The sequence below is a fragment of the Cercospora kikuchii genome, assembly GCF_019650295.1.
Source record: "Cercospora kikuchii DNA, contig_00002, whole genome shotgun sequence".
Taxonomy (NCBI): Eukaryota; Fungi; Ascomycota; class Dothideomycetes; order Mycosphaerellales; family Mycosphaerellaceae; genus Cercospora; species Cercospora kikuchii.
The window spans coordinates 4,150,274-4,168,585 of record NW_025408583.1 but is presented as its reverse complement, the minus strand read 5'-3'; the positions used below and the strand labels follow the sequence as shown (position 1 = coordinate 4,168,585).

The following is an 18,312-nucleotide window of genomic DNA, read 5'->3' as shown; positions in this document are numbered from 1 at the left end:
AACTCGAGTTGGAATCATGTGAGTTCTGAGCGACCGACACTAGGATGCGATTTCACTTTAATCTTGCTTCGAAAAGGATCACTTGCCCAGCTCTTCAGAGCATTCTGCTAATGATAATGCGTCTCAATAAGTAGAAGAAATTCGAGTCAAGGTCTCCTTAAATCTGAACGACACGTATGAGATGACTATTCACATCATCTTTGCTTCGAGAAAACTCACCTGCGTAGCCATTTCGGATTGCCCGCTAATTGCGAGGCTTGTTGGGTGGCAGAGTGAGCTGGACTTGAAATCATGTTCATCCTGAGTGACATAACAAAATGGAAGTGAATGGTCGCAATTTGCGCTTCGAGGAAAAATATTTCTGTCAGATTCCAGCTGAATCTAGTACATGCCATGCTCCCTTGGCGGCAAAGGAGTTGAATCGACAGGTCTTTAGATCTGAGTAACCAAGTATGAGAAGTCATGTTTTGCAATCTGTGCGTGGAGCAAATGTCCTGCGCATGATTCCGGATAATGCTGTGCTCCGCAATGCTTTTATGTGGGCAGAAGGCGTGCGAAATGAGTCTGCGATTCTTCCAGAAGCACATTAGCTTGAGATGTCAAATTCGATGAGTAATGCTTGGAAGAGATCGTTTGTAAAGGAGCTCTGATTATTGTACAAGTCATCATGCTGCTTCATTACCGGAAGGGGACTGAGTGCCCACTGAGAGGAGTCAGAGTGGCATGATGCAGGAGACTACCGTATTGGAATATTACCAGGCATATGCGGCTTGAGCTCGAGTCTCGATAGGTATTTTCTCCCTTTCCGTAGTACAAAATTCGGTTTCTCCAGTTTGGTTCTTGCGACCGAAGGGGCCGTGTCTCCAGTTTTCCTACAAGACTCAGCAGCCTGGAGATTGGAAATTTCTTGATGCGAGTACAGAGTTATGATAATCAGACTGATGAGTACTGTTTCTGGAGGATAAATGCCCGGAAGAAGTAGTCACGCAGTTCTACGGTCAAGTGGTTTCCATGGCGCATCTCAGCCTGAGGCACCAAGACACAATATCTTCGACACGCGTGCTGCACCCGCGCCTTGTCCGGACACTTCGAGGTTCTGACCTTGACTTCATTCCACTGTCCCCGGATGCTGACGCGCATCAAGTATCATCAGCACTTCAGATCCAGCATTGAGGTCGGCTGGAGCATAAACGGGGGCTTTTCGATGTCTCAGTCACCTCACTTCACAGCATTCCACCCACGCCTCCACTTTGCTTTCGCACTCCAGGGCCGCATGGAAGTATCTGGATATCGAGCTACAGTGATAAAGTGAGGAAAGTGGCAAGAGCAATCGGCGATGGAATTGACCTTCACTCCACCATTCCTGAGACAGGCTTCCTGGTCTTTGATGTATCAGCTGGGCTCCGCTGTCGATCATGGAACCTCGCTGTGCTGTACAGTACAAGCTTTGTGAACTCACTTCAAGGCTCGGACCGTGGCGTTTAGGATGAGTTTGACAGGCTATTGCGTTGCACCTCGTGCCAGCATTGTCCGGATTGCCCGTCGGTGAAGCCGCACGGAGATGTGTTCGCACTGCTGGCCTGAGAACACTGGACAAAGGGCGCTGGCGTCGGTATGCTGATGTTTTACAGGGTCAAGAGCACTGGATGGGGTCCACTACAATGTCATGCCCGAAGTCCGTAGAGCTTTCAACGTTTGCGCGTCATCCATCGATCAGTTTCGACATCCTTCGCGCCGACAATGGACTACACTGACGCCATGCCCGAGGCGTTCGTATACAACTCTACAAACACCACGACTCTCGATCGTGTAGTCTGCGCTGGTGGGGACTCAATCGCAGAAGGCATCAGGTCCACTTTGATATTACGATGTCAAAGTACTTCTTCACAATCAGTGACCAAACTATGCTGTGCTCGGGCATATTTTACGGCCGGGGCTGTAGTGTCTGGCCCTGCTCGTGCCACGGTGCCAGCCATTCGGGGAAAAGCATGAGCAACTCTCACAAGTCAAATTAGACTTCAGCACCACAGAGACGAGCACGTGCGTCACGCATTAAAGCTTCCTTCGCGCGTGCGAGACACCGAATGGGCAGCCCTCTACGAGCAAGGGCCTACCGCCTAGGTCAAGCCCGACTGTTTCCCACTGTGACAGCTTCTCCATTCTGGTCTGGTGCGAGCTTGCCTCTCCAGACTTCAGACTTTGCAAAGGGCATGGCTCCCGCGAATCGCCGCGCGCAGCTGTGTGATTAAGCTGTATGCAAAGCCCGGACTATCGAATCTCTTGGGAGTCCGCCCTTCTCAAGACGCTCTCAATCTTCACTTGTAAGAGTGGACTACTAAACATAGTCCATCTTTGTGCCATGTCTGAACAGATCCCACCAGACTGAACGACGGAGTTCGTCAATTTCCGAGAATAGTCTCGATGCGGTGGACTGGAGAACGGGCAGCATCTTTGATCAGCCGCAGGTGCGGAACGCTGGACAAGCACCAGCTTGTTGATATTTATCACCAAACAGACGAAAGCAGAAAACTTTACAGCCTTGCTTCCCCTCCTCGGCAGCGGCAAATGATTGCTATGCCTGTATACAGCACGATCGCCTTTGGACGGCCTGCACACTACAGATCACGCAAGATTTTGTGACTTTTGCAGCGTATGGATGACGATGAATAGGCGCGTTGACATTGTCTAGGAAACGCCGCGCTCTGCCAGACTACACCTCAGAGCGAGCTACTCTGAAGTCCCCATTGACCCCATCATAAACTCGTTTGCCACAAGACGAGATGAAGACCTTGTCCTCGCATCTCACGCCACTCAACACTGAAGTAGGATCAGTGGGCTTCAGCTCGGTGGATTTCTCAGCGAGGGGTTTTGCACAGGCCGGCCGCAGCGCCATCGACAACCTGAAAAGTCCTATGACGGCCAGAGGCACGCACTTACCTAGAACAACCAAGACGCCCGCTGCATGCTCGGAAAGAAGATTCTCTGATGATGGAGAGAGGTCTATCAAAAGCCTCGGTCGTCGCAGAACGTCATTATCCATGCACGCCAACGAAGTGGAAGACACCGAAGCGCTCGCATGCTCGAGCGAAGATGACTCCCCGTCCGGACTCGGAGTGTACCTTGGCAAGATCCGTGAGCAATCGATTGCTGTTCGGTACGCCATGTTCTGTCTACCTGGTGCCATACTCCTGGCCCTTCCGCTGGTCATCACCGGCACTCCTCCGCACGACCAGTCCCGTGCAGATGGCATTCGGTTGCTAGGACTGTTCATCTGGATCGAGATAATTTGGATCTCCTTCTGGGTTCGTAATGCTCTTCATTTGATGAAGTTAGGCAGCATCAGTCGCTTCTGCTAACAACATATACGTCCAAAAGGTCTGCAGGCTGGTTGCCCACGCAATCCCGTTTCTTATCCAGAGTGTATGCGGCATTGTGGGCAGCGGTATGTGTGGTTTCGTCCGCAGTTTGTACACAGCCGTGTAACTCACGAGATCAAATCTCTCAGGCATGCGCAAATACTCTCTTGTTCTTGCCGAACTCGAGCTACCGACATCTATGCTCTTATGGGCGCTATCCGCATACTCTACGATCGACGTTATCAGCGTCTTCGACAGAGCTGCATATCTTGACGGCAAGGGGAAATGGATCAAAATTGTCAAGCACATGGGCCAGGCGAGCATCGTTGCTGCAGCCATCTTCCTGGTGGAGAAGGTGCCTACATACCACACGGCCGGCAATCGAGAAACCTCACTCTGACAATCTGAGCAGATCTTCATCCAGATGATCTCCATAGCGTACTATCGAAAGCAGTACGGTGAGTGCAGTGATGGTTTGAGAAGCAACCGCATAAGCTGAACTCAAATATAACAGCGCGCGATATCCGAGACAGCAAAAGATTGATTCGTCTGCTCGTCTTGCTCTACGATGCCTCGAGACACCTGTTTCCCGACTTCACTCCTGATTTTGCAGAGGAAGATGCAGATTTGCATCGAGCAAATACTTTCGACTTGCGTGTCCAGCGCAAAAAGGATGCCAGCTTCGGGACCAAACTTGCTGGTGGAGTTGTCAAAGCCAAAACTTATGTAGCATCCACGTTGGGATCGGCCTCTGATGACACTGAGACCTCAGGTATCCATGCGCCAAATAATTCACACGCCATCGTTACCAAGGCTTTGGAAACTCAGCAGTCCTCCCACGCGTTGGCAAGGAGATTGTTTCTGTCGATATGCGCAGAGGGTCAGGATGCGATACTGAAGTGAGTTATACACACGCATTGCACTCCACTTGTCGAATGTGTAGCTGAGTCTATCAGGGAGGATATGCTTCAAGTACTGGGACCGGGGAAAGAAGCTGAAGCCGATGCATTTTTCAACCTTCTGGACATCGATGGTAACGGAGACGTCAGTCTCGAAGAGATGACCTTACTGGTGGTCAATTGTGGTCGCGAGCGAAAATATCGTGCAAGCACTATCAAAGATATGTCTTCGGCCATTGGAGTATTGGATAGCATCCTCTGTTGCGTGGTGGTAATAGGTATGTCCTCACATGCGTTAATGGTGGTAGTGAAGACTGACATGGATGCAGCTGTCTCGCTCATCTACGCGCTGTTCTTCAGCAAATCATTCGCGAGCAAGAGTATTCAGCTGTGGGGAGTTATCAGTGGTCTGTCATTCATGATCAGCAATACTGTGCATGAGTTCTTCCAGTGTTGCATCTTTCTCTTTGTGAAACATCCGTGAGTTGTCCCTTCCCGTGGTTGTCAATGTTGCAGTCACTGACTTTTGAGATTCCCGCAGGTACGATGTTGGTGAGTGCATCCAATTCACATGAATATAGGATCTCTCTGCTGACCTACAAAGGCGACTGTGTAGTGCTCATGACTAAAGGCGAAAAGCAAGGTCTTGAGTTAATCGTCAAGCACACCAGTCTGTTCTTCACCGTCTTCAAGAAAGTTGACACCGACTCTCTCGTGCAGGTTCCACGTAAGTGATGCATGTACGTCGAGCGATTAACCATATTTAAACTGCGCACAATAGACAACCTCGCCAACGACATCTGGATCGAGAATTTCACCCGCAGCCGAGAGATGAAAGAGCGCTTCAGCTGGATTACTTCAGGTACCTGCACCAATATGCAACAACTCCTTACCCTGCGTAAAGAGATGGAGAAATTCGTTCGCGCACCAGAAAACTGCCGTGACTTCTCCCCAGATGTCGATCTCGAAATTTCCGCCCTCATAGATATCCGCAACCTCGAATTACGCATCGAGATCCGCCACAGAGGTAACTGGGCCAATCAAGCGATCCGGCTGCACCGTCGCAACAAGTTCATGGTTGCGCTTTGGGATGCCTGTACAAGAGTTGGCCTCGAGCAGCCTGGTGGAGTCTGGGGTCCTCACAATCCAGTCTTCACGGCCGAGTATGGTCTCAAAGAGCAGAGCGAATGTGCAGAAGTCAAGAAGGAGAAGTACAAGGCAGCCCTCGACAAAATGTACCCTGGTGGTATGCAGAACCCCGAACTCGCGCCGCCGGATCAGAAGCCGGAGCAGACTTTGTATACTGGGCTGAAGAAGAGGAATCCGTATCTGCAAATTCCAGATGCTGGAAGAAGGCCCTCGATTTGGTCTCCTATATGAGACGATGAAATTTGATGTACGTCATGCGCGGCGCAGTTCTTCCTTGGATTTTCACAACATTCCACCACGCTCTGCCAGAGTTACTCCGAGTCCTTTTTGTTAAGATGGACTATGATTACCAGGCTACGGGCTTTGGTGTCGCGAGGGCCCTTCACCAACGAAGTGGCTAGGAGGGGCCTTGAAGCATATATATGCTGACTACAGATATCATGACACCTGCCTATTCTAGACATTGCTCAATGCCAGTAAAAACAACTCGCGACCAATAAGACCATCCACTCCGCAGGCCAACTGGCAAGCATGGTAGTACCAGCACTTGTGCTAGAATTGAGATCTGAGGAGCTTGCAAAAAAGCTGATCACCACGGCCTTGACCTTGCTGACAGAGTCTACAGTAGCCAACAGCAGACTTTCGACGAGCTCATGCTTTGCCGTCCAAATCCCCGATTCGGAGTGTCTTCCTCCGCTGTCTCTCTCTGTGCCTGCTCTCACAGGCATGCGGATGGATTTCTGACCGATTTGTTCAAGCGATCCGAACGCAGACATAAATGACTCCCGCTCTCGTGCAGCCTCTAACTATTTACTCTTCTTCCCGGACACCAACATCGATTGCTCTAGTCACCAGACCACCCAACTGCTTGATCGGCCTCCCGCAAAACATGCTCATCTACCAAGTATTGCTTCTGTCAGTCTTGACACTCGTAGTAAGAGGTGCTCTGCAAGACAAATGCCTCGACGACTACAACTTGTGTCTCAATCCATGCCCCCATGTAAGAACCTTTCCCAAAGCCAGCACATGAATTGTTCTGAGTGAACTGCAGACTCCAGGCACCATAAACAGCTGCGGATGGGCATGCGGTAAAATTTATACCTCATGTGTCGGCATAAATTGATCTCAATTTGAATTTGCCCAAAGGCTTAGCAAGAGACGATTGACCCTCGCATTGATAAAGGGTACCATTGAGATGGAGTGAACAATGTATGGTCAATCCACACTTCGAGATTGCTCTTAGTTCTCTATTTGATGGGAAATGTGTTGAAACTGCTTATGAGTGTGAGCTCTTTCGCTTGATTACGAGCCTATCTACTTCAGAGTGGTAACAGACCACCTGTCAGTGTTTGCTACATCAAACCTCTGTCTTTCATGCATGTGAAGAAGAGTCTCGACAACAAAATGTAGCAGCGTGGAATTGAGTCCTTCGAAATCTTAATCGCGCATCCCTGCCTGATCGATGGTGACACCAGACCTTCCCGGTCCACGATTGCCATCATTCTATAAATGCAAAATAGAACCCAACAAGTGTGTAAGAACTGAGTTCTTAGTAAAGTATAGTTTACGGTCCATGGGCTTGGGGATGCTGCTTTCGAGCATGTCGACACCAGTATCTTAGGGCTCAAGAGCTTCGAACGCTAATATAAGTACAACTTCCCATCCTCAGACTGCCTTCAGTCCTCAACAACAGCAAACTCGCCACGTCCGTCGCTCATACATTATTCTTGTACACACAATCAGAACAATCAAACTCGCCCACCACCAAATATGCGCATCTACCCACTATTTCTGCTGTCGATCGTGACACTCGTCGCAGCAGCTCCAAAAGGCGCAGATGACAATCCGGATTCCATCTTTGGCATCGACCCGTACAAGTTATGTCAAGACGCTTATGATGAATGCTTAGACTTGTGCGAAAACACCGTAAGAGTTCATTTTCCATTAGCCAATAAAATGAAACCACGCTAAAGCGAGCGTCTTCCGGGCTGGTCTGTCAGAAGATGTATGCACTTCTGAGGCCGAATGCGGGCCAAACACATGCCCTCAGCCTCCTGAGTTACGCGAAAATGTCTAAGCTGGTGAACATACTGCTCAGCTTGTGCGTTGTTGGGTGCAGGCTAGGTATCTCCGGAGCGGGCTTGGGGATGGAAGTAGTTGGGAGGATGGCGTGACATCTGTGCATCGAAGAATCGGTCGCAGGGTGGATAGGGTTTCTTGGGTCAGGTAGCGATGAGGGACTCAGTAGTTAAGAACAATTAGTTTACTGAACTTAGCAAAGTTGTTGACGGGTCTCTTCCATACTTGAGCGAATGCAGGATCGTGAGTCCAGGTATCTCGAGTGGCAGAAGTGTATGCAGGATAGGATCAAAATTTTTCTGCGTGTTGCATGCCATTCCTGCTCAGTGCCTGCACCCTCAGCCACGTCGAAATTGTAGTCTGTTGGAAACAAGCTTCGATAAAAGGGCCGCACTTTTAGCTTTGATTAAGGATGTAGCGCGTGAAAGAAGTTGTTTGTGGTAGCTTCTCGACCCTTGTGATGCATATAGCGTCCCACGAGTTGTAGAGAACTTGTTCGGCATCTGTTTCTGCGAATTGACGTTCGAAATCCCGATGTGCTATCGCATAGACGCAATGTCTTCAATATCAGGTATTCGGCTCCCCTGCAATCCAATCTCCAACTCCACCTCCCCTAGGTCCTCCGACTTGATCTTCACGACAGCTGCCTGATCATCCGCCTCCACAACAGTCTCCTCCTCCTTCTTCACCACAACCTCATCTTCCTTGACCTCAATCTCAACCTCCTTCTTCACCCTCCTCTTCTTCGGACTCCCCGCCACGGCCCCGGGACAGACCCCTCGCACTCCCAAATCACACTCTCCACATCTCCTCCCAATAGGCAAGCAAACCGTCTGTCCCAACCCAACCAACAAATGATTAATCTCATGCCACTTCTCCTTCGGCAGCCAACTCTCCAATTCCATCCTCGTCTGCTCCGGATTATTCGTCTTATGCCAACCCCACAAATTCGTTATTCGATGAACATGGACATCTACTCCGATGCCTTCGTCTTTTCCCCATGCGGCTGACATGGTCAAATACGCCATCTTAGGCCCCACACCAGGAAGAGACACGAGTCCTTCGATAGTATCGGGGATATCGCTATTGAATTTCTCCCTCAGGATCACAGCGACTTGTTTGATGAATTTGGTTTTGTTGTTGTGGAAGCCGACTTTGTTGATCATGGAATTTAGATCCTCGGGCGCGATGTTGAGAAGGGCGTCGAGATTGAAACCTCCGGGCAAGCCTTCTTGGAGATTCTTCATTGCGACCGCTGTGACTGTGTCCTTGGTTTGCGAGGAGAGCATGAGTGCTATCAGGGTTTGAAGACGTTGGTCTACGGGTGAACGATCCTTCTCGGCGAGGCTCTCGCAGCCCATGGTATCGACTGGCGCGAGAATGTGTTTGCGCATTTCCGATGTGAGGTTGTAAAGTTGCTCCCAGTTTGCGGGAGGCTCGACCTGGACTGTACCATCTTCGCTCTTGATTTTCTTGGAGGGTTGGCGTCTGGCTTTGCGTATCCTTTTGACTGGTCCTCCTGCTGCTTGCCTCGCTTTGTCGTCCTCATCATACTCATCCTCGTCATCCTCTGGCTTCTCAAGCTTTGGGGCCTTGCGTGGCGATCTGCGGACTTCGGTCGTGGATTGCACGCTCAGCGTGGTCGCAGGAGTCGCTGTATCTCCACGCTTTCTCTTTCGTGCGGTGCCATTCGATGCAATCTCTGGTGCCTCTGGACTCAAAGTCGCAGGATCGGAGAGGTCGGTGTCGGACGTTGTCGAAGCGGTGCTCGGTTGGTTTGCATCGCCATTGGTGAATCTTCGCAAGGCATGCTGGGCGGCAGCTCTTCTTGGTGGTGTCAGCGCATTGACAATGCGTGCCGTATCTTTGGAAATACGCGACGTACGCATCGTGGGTTCTGGTGACACGAGATTGTTGAAACAGAGACGATGGTACAGTCCAATGAGGTGCAGCTCAAGGGTAAGCTGCAGGGTCCAAGGAGAGGTGCGATCGAGTTTACTCGTTTTGGCAAGGACCAACTCATTGGCCATTGTGAGCCAAGACTGCAAAGCTGGGAGTAAAGGTATAGACAGTGAACAGATCAAGTGCTATATTCCATCTCTATATACGAACACTCGGGGGTATCTCGCAACGCCATGTTCATGTGCTACCTGATATGCTGCCTTCCATGCTCTTTATGTAATGCTCTATTCCAGTGGATTCGGCTTTTCCTCTATGTCCTTGAATTCTCCTTCTGAGAAAGTCCTATCCAACTTCTTGCCGTTGTCATCGGCGAGCTCGTCGACTTCGCCTATGGTCTCCTCATAATTGCGCTGACTCTTCTGCCAGCCTCTGGTCTTGTCTATCTGAATCGTCGATCCATTCGATTGTGGAACTTCCTCTCGGGATCCATAAATCTCATTCATACTATTCATTCGCTTGCGGCCGCCTGAGTTGATCATCGGGACATCTTCCGGGTCCGGGTCTTGTTCAACCGGGTTCGTGCAGCCAACAGGCACACGGCAGATCTTATGGGCATGTGCATCTGCTGTGCGCCAGATTACTTCACGCACTTCCTTGCCGACCTTCTCGATGGCATCCATAGCCCAGATGACATCCAGATGCTCGTACCCTTCGATGATCTTCTTGTGTACCACTCGGACGTGAGGTTCCCTTCCTCGATCGAAACGTCGAAGCAAACGCCGTCCATCAACGAGATCGTCCGCGCCAGCAACCCAGAATGCAAAAGGGGGGCACTGTGAATTATACCATGCGAATTTGCCTCTCGTAGAGTCATGATGCTGGTGAGTGAGCTTCTGACAATGGTAGCTCGAGATGTTGCGCTGCAACTTCTTTCGCTCTGTAACATGAGGTTCGCGGTCCACGTAGTACTTTCGAATGATCTCGTCATCTTCTTCATCTTCCTCGTCTTCCAGCTTCGCTTCCTCGCGGGTTGTCAGAATGCATTTCTGCTTCGCAAAGCATTCTCTGCCTAACCACCATCGCATACTTTCGGAGCTCACATATGATGGAGCAAACTGGAACATACGATCGCGTAGGCCACGGTCCCATCGGAAATCACTCCAGCTGAAGAGGTAACTGAAGACGTGATACCCCATCCACGAGTATGGCTTCGCCGGCAAATATTTGTGAGCTTCCATCATGATCGGAATGAAAGAATGGATGCCGAAAATCATTCGAAAGAATGCTGGGCTCACTATTCGCATGATTTTGAAGTAGAACTTGCCGATCAAGGGACCAGCGTATGCAGCAGGGGCAAGAGCGCAGAATACTGAGATCTTCTCGCCAATATCAGGTCGCTGCTCCTTTGCAAGTGCAACGAACGTTTGAGTTGTTCCTTGGCTGTGCGCGATTAGCGCGAGTTTGGGAAACCCCGTCTCGGCCAACACGCGACTAATGAGAGCGGGCAAATCCATAATGCCCATTTGCCTTATGTTCCAGCACCACATTCTGGGATCGCCATATGATAGCGAAGTATGTTTCGGATTGAACCCGCAGCGATTGTTGCCAAGCCAAACATCGTAACCAGATTTGGCCAGGTAGAAAGCAAGTGAATCATCGTCGTTGCAGCAGAATGCGCCTGCAGACTGCAGTAGTCCATGCATCATCAGAACTGGGTACTTTTTGCTGCCACTGGAATCGACGCCGGCTCCTGCGAAGCTAGTATTGCTGCGCTGCGCGCGGAGGATCTCCGGTCCTCGGGATCCATGGCTTTTCGACGTAGAAGCATCGTGGTCTCTCGGGTTGACAATATGGATGAGCTCGATCAGAAAGCCATCCTCGGTCTGAACCTCGTGTATCTCAGCATCGAGACCGACACGACGAGCGTAGTATCCCACATCGACTGTAAGAGGATCCGGGCCGCCCTCTGTCGGCACAAACTCACCATCCTGTGGAATGCCCTTCTCGCCAGATGGAGTCTGCGAGCCCCTCTTAGATTTCATCCACGCCTGCTCGGCCTCCTTTCGTTCCTGTGCCCTCTTTTGCTCTTCTGCGTAAAAAGGTCTCTGTTTCTTGGGATCCTGCAGCATAGCTCTCTTAGTGGTCCTTTTCAGGATCCTTGGAAGTGCATCTACGATTGCGCCACATACAATCGCTAATAAGAAGCAAAGCGATAACACCGCGGAAGTTGCTCGGAAAAACATGCATTGAATTGCTCTCCATACAGTGGGTGGTCCGTACAATGGTAGAGGAGGGAAGAGCGGATTTGTCGTCGAATTTGGGACAGATTCTCGCAGAGGCGCATCGCTTGCCTCATTTTGCTTTCCATTGTCGCCATCGCCATGCTGTATGCCATGTGTCGTCCCATCTTTGCCTTCCCGCAACGCACTCTCTGGTGGCGAGCGCGCCGTGAGCCCGCGAGCCTCGTCCCTTAGCCTGTTGAGTTTCTTCGCCTCTTCGACAGATATTCCCGGCAGTCGTTTGCCTTCTGCTGTCTCCACGACCGGATCGAAAGGTGTAACCCATTTCGCCTCGACCGCCTGTGTGGAACCGCTATTCTCATCTTCTTGATCAATTCTCAGGATTCCCAGCTTCTCGGCCTGTCGCGCATACGCTATCGCCTTGTCCTTTTTGTATTCAATGTCGTGTTCCGAGATTTCGGAGACTCCATCGTTGGCACTATCCTTGAGCACCATGATCTAACACCGGTGCCCACTGTCCGACTCGGACGCGTGCGCTTCACAGCGATGGGCGGTTAGAATCGGCGAATGTGTGTGGTGTGCAGGGAGCATGGGAGTAGGAAACAGTGCATGGGAAATGAGTAGAAAGTACCTGTGCTCGTACTTGCTCTGGGGGGAAATGGCTCGCAATGTGCTGATCAGGCTGAACAAGCAGGACTATCAGCTCCGGGCGATTCGAGACACATAAGGTGGATGGCGGATGGGGCGTTGGAGGCGAAATCACGTCTCAACCAAGTTGGCCCGTTGTTGACATGCATGGCCGTCTTTTGCGTGAAGAATGACGTACGCGATCGTCTTGTGAAAGCGCTCGTGCTGTTTTCTCACGCACGGAGATTGGCCGCGCACACGTCAACAATGGCGCCGCGACCTTTGTGCATCCAAATCTCCTGCGCGATCCGTATCGGGGCGGCGATGCGGAGATGTAGGAGAGTAGGATTGTAGTGCGCGATGGAGAGAGGAAAGGCGCTCAGCGTGCGCTGGTGTCAGCCGTCAGACTGCAGGGCCGTCGAAGCATGCATGGCCATGGCACGTCGACAAGCTTTCGCCCGCGCGCTGGAGGAGGAGGAGGAGGCGCCCGCTGCCTTTTCGTGCCTCACCTGACCGTGCCCTCGCCGTCCCGAGGTGTGCTGGAGCTGCCTGCTGCTGATCGTGCTGTCTCGTCTCCGTGAAGAACGCGTCGTCTCGCTCGTGTCTCGCTGCCATTCTCGCCAATCCATGTGCCCTTCGTAGCTCCAACGCCCGCCGGACCCACCAAAAACACCTCGTGCCGCGCCCAGTGGACCTCGGCAGCCTCCCAACTGGCGTACCCTCGCCGAAGACCCAGCTTCTTTGCTGAGCGATCCCCTTGGTCTGGCAACGTCTCTCTATGCTTGCTCGGCAAGCTTGAGAGCGATTGGTACGTGTCGCTGGCAACAATGGCCTACGACGTGCCCATGCCAGGCTCGCTCAAGCGGAAGCGGCGGAGACGGCTGGATAAGCCAGCCATCTCTGCCAGACTCTACCTCGACAGCGGCCTGAAAGGGGAGGTCGGAGTCATCTCGAGCGATTTGGAGGAGGACCTGTTCCCGGGGGATGGAACAGAAAAGGACGGCCAGGTGAATAAGCCTTACCATGCTGCCATCACGCTGTGGACCCCAAATGCCTCACCCTCCGAATCGAGTTGGACCATCCTGCCCGTCCGGGGTCAAAACCTCAAGGAGAAGCCTTTGCCTGCCTCCACGATTCGCTTTCCCGCCGGCGCCCATGGAACGCAGAGCTTCGTGAGGATCGTCCAAGCTCTAGCGCCGAACAAAACGCTGCGACAGAACAGTGCGGTGGAGGTCAGAGTCAGCGATGTGTTACCAATCCCGTTGGACACCGTGTTCGTCACAGTCGAGACCGAGGCGATCCAGAAGCTCGAAGATGTGCAAAAGAGATATGGAGGCGGCTTCGCGAACGGCCCTACACAAGCGGCGCGGAAAGCTGGAAAGCGTGCAGTCACCGAAGGGCAAGAAGACGGCTCTCCGGCGGAGGACGCAGACTCCAAGGCAAAATCATTGGTGAACGAGGCCCTGAGCAACGTGCAAATCGTACACGCCGAAGACTTCTTGCCATTGGCGCTTGCACACCCAGTCACACATACACCGGCTCCTCCTGCGCGCATCTTGGCGTGCGAGCCAGTCTCGCAGGGCATCATAACCGAATCTACACAGATTGTGATCGTACCTTCCTCAGACAAACGAGCCAGCAACTTCGGCAACAAAGCTGTTCTGAGCCCAAGGCTTGATGAAGAGTCGGGTGATGAGGGCGCAGAAGTCTTCTTCTCTGCCCAGGAGGAGAATTCTCCCGCAAAGCCAATTGTCATATCCAAGTCCACTACCGATATGTCGAACTCTGAAGACATGTTCGATTCAAGCGCTGAGGAGAGCAATTTGTCTGACGATTCTGACGATATGATTTCTCTTGCAAAGCCGGGGCTTGCCGATGCTCCCTCTGGACTGAGCTCAGCTTTGACTTCTGCTACACCCCGGCCTTTTGGAGCTCTCAATCGTGGCATCAGCACGCCTGGGTCCGTGTTCTCCAACATGACAGCCACCACAATCAGAGGCGGTCAAGCTGTGCGAAATAAAGTCTTCCGAGCACAGGCTTTGCTCGAGCGGTTGCCAACCGAGCTCCTCCACCCAAAGCCTACCGCTGACGAAGATGACGAGGCAAGAGTGTACGTGGAAGCAACGGCTTTGGCTCGATTAGGGTGCTTTTCAGGCGACTGGGTCAAGATTGAGCCCGCGGAAAGCCATATACTTCCAAGCTTCAGCGCTTTCGGACAACTAGATGATTCTGCGTCGCCAGCCCGTCCCGTCAAAGTTTATACGCTCCCTGAGAGCCTGTCAAGGAAGCCAGCCCGGTACCAAGTGAATGTCAGGGGTGGAAGGAGAGACAGCATCTCTTCACTGGTAACAGCGTCAGCGAATGTTGCTACCATACACCTCTCACCGATCCTCTTAGCCAATTTAGGCGATCCAACAAACATCAGCATGACCACTATCGCGGCAAACAAACGCGCAACTCTGAAGAGGCCCATGACGCCGCGACCGCCATCAACCTCCGCTCGTATGCCGCCCACAGCATCGGAGGTCACATTGCGCAAAGTGGTCACGCCGATCTCAACAGAGCGGTCGCTGAACAATGCCCTGTTTGCGAATCTCAAACAGTACTTTGAAGAAAGACAGCGTATCGTCAGGCCAGGTGACTTGCTAGCAGTTCCAATTGACGAGTCGCTGGGCAGATCAGTGTACGAGGGAGAAGTCGAACAAGACGGGAGCAGCACTGGTGCTCTGCTATCTCACCTTGGACCTCTCAACGATGTTCGGGACCACGGTGGCAGAAGGAACGTCGCGTGGTTCATCATCGAAGGCGTCAGCGTGTCAAACGCAGATGATCAGGATGCGCAAGAGGCCGACGCTTGGGGCGATGCAGCATCGATTGACCCATCCAAGATGACTATGCGGCAATCTGGGGATGATAGACGCAAGTTGCCGTCAGCATCGAGCAATCCGTGGCAATACTACCTTGGCGTGCGCAAAGTGCAAGCCAAATCTGCTTCAGCGAACGCAATCGGTGGTCTCCCTGAAGCTATGCAGCCTTATATCTCGCCCCTTCAGCGACGTCTTCGAGAGCTGATGGCAGTGTCAATAAGTCCTCGCGCCGTTCACCTAGGAATGCCACCTCTGACAGTGCTTGTCACCTCCACGCAGCGCAACATCGGGAAGGCCAGCACTATCGAGCGCGCTTGTGCTGATCTTGGGATGCACTTCTTTCTGATCGACGCGCACGATGTTGTGTCAGAAGGTGGTGCTGGTGTCGACACTCAAGTACAAGGGTTGTTGGAGGCTCGGTGCGAGCGAGCGCTCGACTGTGGAGCAGACCTCACGGCTATTTGCATCTCTCACTTGGAACAACTAAGTGGTGACAAGGCCGCTACATCTCTGAAGAGCGTCTTGGAGACAGCGCGGGTCCTGGTCGCCACCACGACTGACATCGACAAAGTACCAGATTCTGTGCGTGGCCTCTTCACCCACGAGATGGAGATGTCCGCGCCAGATGAGGGCGAGCGAGAAGGTATCCTCAGAGATGTCATTACTGAATCCGGTCTGCCAGTCGCGCCAGAGGTAGACTTGTCATCAATTGCGGTAAAGACTGCGGCTCTGGTGGCAGGAGATCTGGTGGATGTCGTGGACCGCGCGATTGTTGCCAAATCGGAGCGTCTCGAGGCGCTAGCTCACTCCAAAGGCGGCGCCGTGCAAGCACCCATCACTATCAAGGACATTCAGCTTGCTGGCGGTGCTGCTGCAACCTCAGTCATTCCTGCTGATTTTGAGACTGCTGTAGAGCTGGCTCGTAAGAATTTTGCTGACGCGATTGGTGCTCCCAAGATTCCGAACGTTCAGTGGTCAGACGTCGGAGGCCTCACGCATGTCAAAGAAGCTGTTGTTGAAACGATTCAGTTGCCGTTGTCTCGACCAGAGTTGTTCGCGAAAGGTCTCAAGAAACGAAGTGGTATTCTGTTCTATGGACCACCGGGCACGGGTAAAACGCTGCTGGCGAAAGCTATTGCTACGGAATTCAGCCTCAACTTCTTCTCTGTTAAAGGCCCGGAATTGCTCAACATGTACATTGGAGAGTCAGAAGCCAATGTGCGACGCGTCTTCCAGAGAGCTCGTGATGCTCGCCCTTGCTGTGTCTTCTTCGACGAATTGGACTCTGTTGCTCCAAAGCGTGGCAACCAGGGTGACAGCGGTGGTGTGATGGACAGAATTGTGTCCCAATTGCTTGCTGAGCTCGATGGCATGAGCGATGGAGACGAAGGCGGAGGAGGTGTTTTCGTAATTGGTGCGACCAACAGACCTGACTTGCTGGACCAAGCGTTGCTACGACCCGGACGTTTTGACAAAATGCTCTATCTTGGCATCAGCGATACTCATGAGAAGCAGGCCACCATTCTGCAAGCGCTTACCAGGAAGTGAGTTTCATCGAGGTTGCAGTGACATGATAAGGACTGACATAATATGACAGATTCACGCTTGACCCATCGGTCTCGCTACCTCGGGTCGCCGAAGCTCTACCGTTCACGTTCACGGGAGCTGACTTGTATGCGCTCTGCTCAGACGCGATGCTCAAAGCGGTCACGCGTTCAGCTCGCGAGGTTGATCAGCGCGTAAGTGCTGTAAATGCGGAGAGAGAGACTCGAGGACAAGGCGCAATCTCCGTCGGCTACTACTTCGACCACTATGGAACTGACAAGGACGTCAATGTCATGGTCACTGAGGAGGACTTCACCATGGCTCGCAAGGACCTCGTGCCTAGCGTCAGTCTTGATGAGCTGCAGCACTACGAGCGCGTGAGAAGCATGTTCGAGGGCGCTACCAAGAAGCAAGATAATGCTGCTCAGGAAGCGCCGTCTGCGCCGCCTCAACCTGGACCTAATGGCACGAGAAATGCTCGCAGTCAGGCTTTGGAAGCCATGAAGCGTGCTCAACGAGGAAATGGACCGGCCACGAATGGTATCGCGTCCTCGGGTGCACAACATAGCGGCTCGAACAATGCTCAACAAGACGACGACGACGACGACTTTGTAATCCGAACTGATCGTTTAACGCTGAACAGCACCAACAATACTCATCACAATATTGGCAGCCCAACAAAATCTTCGCCGAGCAAGGGCAAGGGCAAAGGAAAATCTCGCGAACCTGTTGTGGATGGCGAGCAGCAGCAACAACAAGACCTCCCTGTCAATGGAAATGGAAATGCAGGAGTCGACGAGGATCTCTATGATTGAGCATGTGAAAGGGGGAATGAAGGTTTGAAAAGCAAGCTCAATTAATTCTTGTACATTGTTGCATATTGTAGACAGATGAGAGCATGTCGAAAGCTGCGCTCGCAAATTTGTATAGCATGAAATTCCTATCCCCATCGATGTTTTTGACATCTCACTGTTCTGCTTGCTCGCGCTCTCGCGACTAGGATCTGTCCGCAAAGCGCGAGCGATCCGCGGATGATGAGCTGTGTACTGTACATAAGCTGACACTGTACACCGTAACAATGCACACGCGGCTTGTCTCACAGTACACAACATGTATGTATGCACAACGTGAGTGCTCGCGCTTTCATCACAGCGAGATACGATTATCTGTAGAGAATCAGCGGGGGAGGACACAAGCCGTCTTATACTCCCGCGAGCCGAAAGTTGCATCCGAGCCTCCAATGAGCGAGACAAGTCCGAAGATGACCACCGCCAAGCACGCCCGAAAGAGTCCAATGCAGCCATTTGCGTTCCCCCAGTCTGCGTGAGCTGAGCCAGCCGACCATTTCGAGCTTTGCAATTCGCCATGCTTTTTCCTCTTTCCCGCTCCGAGCAAGACTAAAACAAGCAATCAAGCTCTAGGCCCTTGCTTTGCCTCTGGCTGGGGCAGGTCATCAACGACTGGCTAGCTCATTCCCCGCAGTTTGGCATGATGCAGATGCCCGCTTCTTTTGTGTTTTTGTGCCTGCTGCTGGACGCCCCATGTTGGCGGGTTGTGGAGTCGCAGAGTAGTTGGAGACGGGGTCGTTCGAAGTTAATTCGGTGAGCTGGGCTCTCCGGCAGCAGAGACGGGAAGCATGGGTCTGGTG

The 18,312-nt window shown here is 52.2% G+C and overlaps 5 protein-coding genes across 5 annotated transcripts; 3 read left to right on the top strand and 2 right to left on the bottom strand.

The window, feature by feature from the left end:
- Positions 1-2,780: 2,780 nt before the first annotated feature.
- On the top strand, positions 2,781-4,739 carry CKM354_000385400 (uncharacterized protein; the record flags this gene model as incomplete). The annotated part of the gene is made up of 7 exons (XM_044799072.1): positions 2,781-3,302; positions 3,376-3,442; positions 3,506-3,711; positions 3,769-3,814; positions 3,871-4,255; positions 4,313-4,533; positions 4,585-4,739. The coding sequence occupies 7 exons, from the start codon at positions 2,781-2,783 to the stop codon at positions 4,737-4,739; spliced, it is 1,602 nt and encodes a 533-aa protein (XP_044655007.1).
- Positions 4,740-4,801: 62 nt separating this feature from the next.
- Positions 4,802-5,635, top strand: CKM354_000385300 (uncharacterized protein; the record flags this gene model as incomplete). Its single annotated transcript, XM_044799071.1, has 2 exons — positions 4,802-4,982; positions 5,037-5,635. 2 exons carry the CDS (start codon positions 4,802-4,804, stop codon positions 5,633-5,635), a joined length of 780 nt encoding a protein of 259 aa, XP_044655006.1.
- Positions 5,636-8,022: 2,387 nt separating this feature from the next.
- On the bottom strand, positions 8,023-9,372 carry CKM354_000385200 (uncharacterized protein; the record flags this gene model as incomplete). The annotated part of the gene is made up of 1 exon (XM_044799070.1): positions 8,023-9,372. The coding sequence occupies one exon, from the start codon at positions 9,370-9,372 to the stop codon at positions 8,023-8,025; it is 1,350 nt and encodes a 449-aa protein (XP_044655005.1).
- Positions 9,373-9,669: 297 nt separating this feature from the next.
- On the bottom strand, positions 9,670-12,120 carry CKM354_000385100 (uncharacterized protein; the record flags this gene model as incomplete). The annotated part of the gene is made up of 1 exon (XM_044799069.1): positions 9,670-12,120. One exon carries the CDS (start codon positions 12,118-12,120, stop codon positions 9,670-9,672), a length of 2,451 nt encoding a protein of 816 aa, XP_044655004.1.
- A 959-nt stretch (positions 12,121-13,079) lies between these two features.
- Positions 13,080-17,479, top strand: CKM354_000385000 (AAA family ATPase peroxin 6; the record flags this gene model as incomplete). The annotated part of the gene is made up of 2 exons (XM_044799068.1): positions 13,080-16,663; positions 16,717-17,479. 2 exons carry the CDS (start codon positions 13,080-13,082, stop codon positions 17,477-17,479), a joined length of 4,347 nt encoding a protein of 1,448 aa, XP_044655003.1.
- Between the last annotated feature and the right edge of the window lie 833 nt (positions 17,480-18,312).